This window comes from Spodoptera frugiperda, chromosome 18, assembly GCF_023101765.2.
Source record: "Spodoptera frugiperda isolate SF20-4 chromosome 18, AGI-APGP_CSIRO_Sfru_2.0, whole genome shotgun sequence".
NCBI classification, from domain to species: domain Eukaryota; kingdom Metazoa; phylum Arthropoda; class Insecta; order Lepidoptera; family Noctuidae; genus Spodoptera; species Spodoptera frugiperda.
The window spans coordinates 9,457,341-9,462,784 of NC_064229.1; the positions used below are offsets into that span (position 1 = coordinate 9,457,341).

Sequence of the window (5,444 nt, forward strand, 5' to 3'; positions counted from 1 at the left end):
TTGTTGTCACCGTGAGTCATACTTGGATGTGTTTACACAATGTTTTATTGGTAAAGTAGAGAGTTTGAGGTCTCTAGTTCAATTCTAGGTAATGTAATCTTGTGATTGTCATTTTTTTTAGCGTTGAAATGTCTGCGTTTGGCTACCAACCCGCTGACTGCCAGGACGGTTAAGTGAAGATGTGGCCGAAGATGGAGCACACAGACTTAGAAAGTACCTATTCACTCTGACATTTGGGTTTTTCGATTTCAAAATATTCAAAAATACCTACTACAGTGTCTAAGATCATGTTTAATGTATGAAAAACGCAGAAATAGTAACAGTGAGCGTTAATCGTAAAAATATGTAAGGGGTATTATAAGGAAACAACAGATTTCAATTTACGAATATACACCAATATTTACTTTATTCAATAAAATAATTTAAGTTACATAGTAAAAACATATACTACACAAGACCAATGCTTTGATGTCCAGGAGAAAGCATATTACGCAGTTTTTCTGTGAACAAACAATAATATATTAAAGACGATCAAACATATTAAAGTATTCATTAAAGGTGAATGATAAACATAACATCAGAATCTGAAAAAGTAGATACTACTGGGATTTCAAAAGATAAACTCGTAAAAAAATAGTTTACTAGAATGTTAACATAGCTATCTAAAAACATAATCACTTAAAAATATATTAATTCATGACATTATATCTTCAATATTATTAAACCAATAAAAAAAAATAGAAGTTAAACCATAATCCTTTCCATTTATGAAGCAGAGAAATTGCAAAACTACTTTTCCATTCCACTAACAAAAGAAAATATGACAATTTCTAATCAAAACCAGGTATTTTCTTTCACAAAGAGATAGATAGAAATACTGCAAATAACAGTCCATGGTTCAATTGTGTACGATCAATTCAAACTGCAGCCTGCGGCCATATTGTCTTCCAATCTATTCAGACCAGATGAACGAGACAGTGGATATCAATATTTTTCTATTTGCTTATTGTTTTACTTAATATTGTAGCTCTTCAGCTACAATATTACATTTACAGCTACTTATTCCTTCGAATAAGTAGAAATACTTCTGCGTCTGTTTTAGGAGTTAAATAAATACTTAGGTTTGAAATTCTAATCGCCAATTGGTCGATATATTAAAGAAGGGCCAAATTAAAAGTACCTTTAACCGACGAGCATACATGAAAAGACTGATGACTGTTGATGAAGCGAAAGAGGTTTGTAAGATTCGTAGCAATTGGCATTTCATTGTTATGTATGAAATTCTATCATTATAGTGTAAATAATTAGACTCTAATTGAAAAAAAAATCTATTTTGTTTGATGCACATGTACACAACGACATATTTTAAGAAGATTACAATAAAGGTAATTTACAAGTGTAGATAATAAAATTGCAGACGCAGAATAACTATGAAAAAATAATGTTTGAATGATAACTAGAGGTATCTATTTGTGATGAAAATTGGCAATACCGATCATCAAGACAGCGGCACATGTAAAGGTGCCGTACAAGATGAATCATTTCAATAACCGACCTTTTCTATTGAGATTCAACAAAATAGAGTTTTCTAAACATATCCGCGCCAATTGTAACAGTACAACAAAAACTTTGGCAGCCATTGTCCTAAACCAAATGCAATCCGAAATGTAATTGACATGCGTTTAACTAAAAAAAGCCATAGAAACGCCCATGCGGACTGCCTCAAAGGTAGAACGGACATGACTCACAAACAAACCGAACGTAACAAATAAAAATGTTTAAAACCGAAAAACAAGTGATGATTTGACTAAAGACCATGTTAATAAAGCAGGTGAGAAACTCAAATATGAACCTAATGGTGAAGACATAGAGGCTAATGATGGTAAAACGGATGGTGGAGGTAATTTGGGTGGGCACCTCTGTGGGTGGTGAATAGGCGGCAGGTTTGCAAACAACTAAGAAAGAAAGGAGGCGGTGCCGAATTCAATACAAATATGGAAGCGACTATGACGATGGCGGCTAAAATTTGAATAGAAGAAGCGACGGTGAGTGACCTTTATGTGGAAACAATGACGCAAATGGCGCAGGGAAATGTCCTGCTGTGCGGAAAGGAGGTAACGTCTTTACTGGTGACCGTTTCGATGGGATTTCGTATAGGGCTGTCGGTTTCTTGTTACAAGATTATTATTTAGATTTTTGATACGTAAAAAATATGTAGTTGTAATATATTGTGCTAAATTTATTAAGGAATGTGCCAACTAGGTAAAGCATTAATTTACAGCTTAGCTGAGATTTTTGGTAACATTTGCAACTGAAAATGATCGGTAATAAGTGGTTTAGAGAGACAATCATTTATTTTTTGATCGCAAAATATTATTGAGAGATTCGTTTGTTAAATTCAGTTGCAGATGATAGTTATAACACAGGATTTATGATAATTATGATCAAATCACCTCTAAACTTATTAAATCACCAATTAACATTGACTCGACAGCCCTAACATTTACAACCCCAATATTTATAGCAGTTTGCGTTCAATATCCACTAACTTCTTCATCATCTGCCATACAAAGAACAACTACTATTTCGCCTCCAAAACTATCCCTTTTGCCTTCCTTTTCAATATTTTTATTACCTTAATTAGTTCCGTCTGCAATTTCAAAAGCAATTTCATCCTCACAGTCGGTATTGCCAATTTTCAATACAAACGGTTTCTCAGTTAATTGTTAGGAAACAATTATTGCTTTGGCGTCAAAAGATTTTGCATAATATTGATGTTTTGTGTAGATCTTTCTACTGCTTTGGTGAGCCGCTACTAATTTGCCTTTTGCTTGTCATAAATAAATAATCTTTTGACGGTAATTGAGTGATTTTTTTTGTGTTGAAAATGTGCAATGTATTGTCTACGGAGACTTTTATGTAGTTTTTTACGGTAGCTCCTACTGATAGCAAATGCTTATTACATGTTTAGATGAAGAGAAAATAACAAAATGAGTTGCGTATCTTTTTCTTTTTGTTATAACAAATTCACATTTGTGTAAACTATAGTCATCGATTCGAATCATTATTGCTAATGATGACAGTATTTTTGTACTGTTCCTAATTGTTGCCTGATGAAATACAAGACTTGTATACGATCTAAATAAAGATATAATAGCTAGAAAATTTTACATCAACGTAAAAATGACTAAATATGATGATACAATTAATAACAAAGTAAGACTAGAATTAAATTTAAATAGATAAATATAAACTGAAAATCGCGGTTTACTGACGAATTAATAGAGAAAAACTTACTAGTTTCGAGTCACAGAGGGACTCTTCATTATGAGCAGCGTGCATAGACGCGGCGACGTCACGCAGCCTGCGTGACAGAACTAGTAGAGCTTTTCTCCATTAATTTACATGATTTTTAGTCAATTCAGTATGTCTAACGATAGATATTATAAAAATTACTAACTTTATTTTACAAGCCTTCGGATCCATGGACAATAAGTACTGGTTGAGGCTGTTTTCACAGTTAGTGTAAGCCAAACCGAAGCCAAGACCACCTCCAATGCACAATGGCCATTTCCTATATCCCCGAAGGAAGAAACTGCCCACCATGCTTCCTATAAGGAGACCGGCAGCTAGTTGGTAAAAATAAAAATTGTATTAGAATCTTATATAGTGTCTTTGTATACAGATATTTTTTATAGAACACTTTAATTCCTAACCGACAAAAGGCCGGCAACGTATTTGTAACGCCTCTGGTGTTTCGAGTGTCTATAGGCGGTGGCGATTGCTTACCATCAGGTGATCCGTCTGCTTGTTTACCGGCTAATACTTCGTTTTAGGAGATAGAAAAATTATCCAATGACAATGACTACCTGCCTTACACAAGGCAGGAGAGCATGCGTCAAACTTATTACCGACTGACAAGTAATACGGCTATCAAGAAAAGAGTGTGTACCAAAATCAGATTAATCTGTCGTCTAGAAGGGGGAGAAATTACAATTACTAGACCTACTGCATTTATTTGACCTAAACAAACTCCGCCCTCAAGGAGCCTATTCCCATAAATCGGGCACAATTACAGATTCAGTGCTACTACTGAGATAATTTTTCGAAAATCCGAAAACAGCCCAGTAATACTTTACCTACTTTACTTTGCTCGACCAACGAGGCAGTCGAGTCGTCGCAAATGCGACCTTTCGCAAGTTTCCTTTGATCAAAAACAACTTTAGACAAGAAATACATCACCTGCCACACACCAAACACAATATCACCACAACATCACAAATAACAATGAAAACCAAACTTTATTCACCAGTTTTTAGGCCAAAATCTACGAAGCATGCTGAATATCGTTCCTCAAAGTCCCTTACGTCCGCTGTACTCTGACTCATACCTTAGTCTAAGTTACAAATAACAACACCATATTCAAAAAATACATCCTGACAACAAAACACCTTTTTAAATTGAAAATAACTTATTTTTTGTAATGTCCCTTTACTTCTATAAGAATATTATATTTTATTTCATTACGGAACATACACAAATTTTGAACGTTGACACTACGTTACTTTGACATTGACGTATAAGGTATTTCATTTTCTTGCGTTTATTTTGTACCTGTTTCTTTATTTGAAATGAGGTTTTAACTTATTTTCTTTGCGACTAACGAAAACCCGTTGAAGCTATGATTATTTATTTTATCAGCAGTGGTCAAGACCCAGAGGGCTTAGCGTGTTCAGCGTTTTGATTGGCCGGCTCGAATTAATAAACCAATCTATCAAAAAGTGTCCAATCCTCAAGCCCCCGACCTATGAAACGCCCTAAACTAACTTATAATAACTCATTCACCGTCCTATGCTATAAAATCTCCATCAGACCACCACAGATGGGCCCCAGTATGGCTGTTGCCTAATCCGGAGCTGCGGACTACCTAGCGGGTTTACCGCGGCTCCGGCTAGAAAAGCAGGAGTACGAGCAGATTTGTTTTTAGTCAGTAAGAGTCTGACACTTTTTCTCGCCTCGCTCCAGGCGGGAGAAGTCATTAGATGACTTTCCTCCCTTAAACAAAAATCCATAAAACCTAATAAAACGCTCGATTCTAATACCCAAAAGTGCTTACCTACAAATTCCTCAAATACTTAACATAGATTATACCCAGATCATATTCAACAATTCACAGTCAAGTTACATAAACCCAGAACCCTTATCACATGCCATGAACACCTAATTATAATTATTTAACTAATTAACCATAAATCAAGTCCTAATTAAATCAATTAACTAAATCAGCCAAATCAAATCAACATTACGGTGGTGATTGAAACTATAATAACCTTATTAATTGTGTTCAGGGACTTAGGAGTAATCCGTCTAATCTAACGGGAGCTTAGTGTATTCTGTACCCTTAATTGGTTGCCTGGTCGCGCGGATTTGAGTGGAAAATCGCA

The 5,444-nt window shown here is 35.0% G+C and overlaps 1 protein-coding gene across 1 annotated transcript; it reads right to left on the minus strand.

Annotated features, from left to right (window-relative positions):
• Nucleotides 1-373: 373 nt before the first annotated feature.
• Nucleotides 374-4,564, minus strand: LOC118278129 (MICOS complex subunit Mic10). The gene is made up of 3 exons (XM_035597209.2): nt 4,310-4,564; nt 3,461-3,629; nt 374-500 (listed from the first exon to the last, which is right to left on the minus strand). Exons 1-3 carry the CDS (start codon nt 4,386-4,388, stop codon nt 488-490), a joined length of 261 nt encoding a protein of 86 aa, XP_035453102.1. The 5' UTR covers nt 4,389-4,564; the 3' UTR covers nt 374-487.
• Between the last annotated feature and the right edge of the window lie 880 nt (nt 4,565-5,444).

Excerpts from the sequence above, each read along its gene's own strand:
- LOC118278129 (XM_035597209.2), bottom strand. The coding sequence starts at position 4,388 with ATGAGTCAGAGTACAGCGGACGTAAGGGACTTTGAGGAACGATATTCA. Across the intron at positions 3,630-4,309 it reads AGATTTTGGCCTAAAAACTG|CTGCCGGTCTCCTTATAGGA; the intron begins GTGAATAAAGTT and ends TTTACCAACTAG.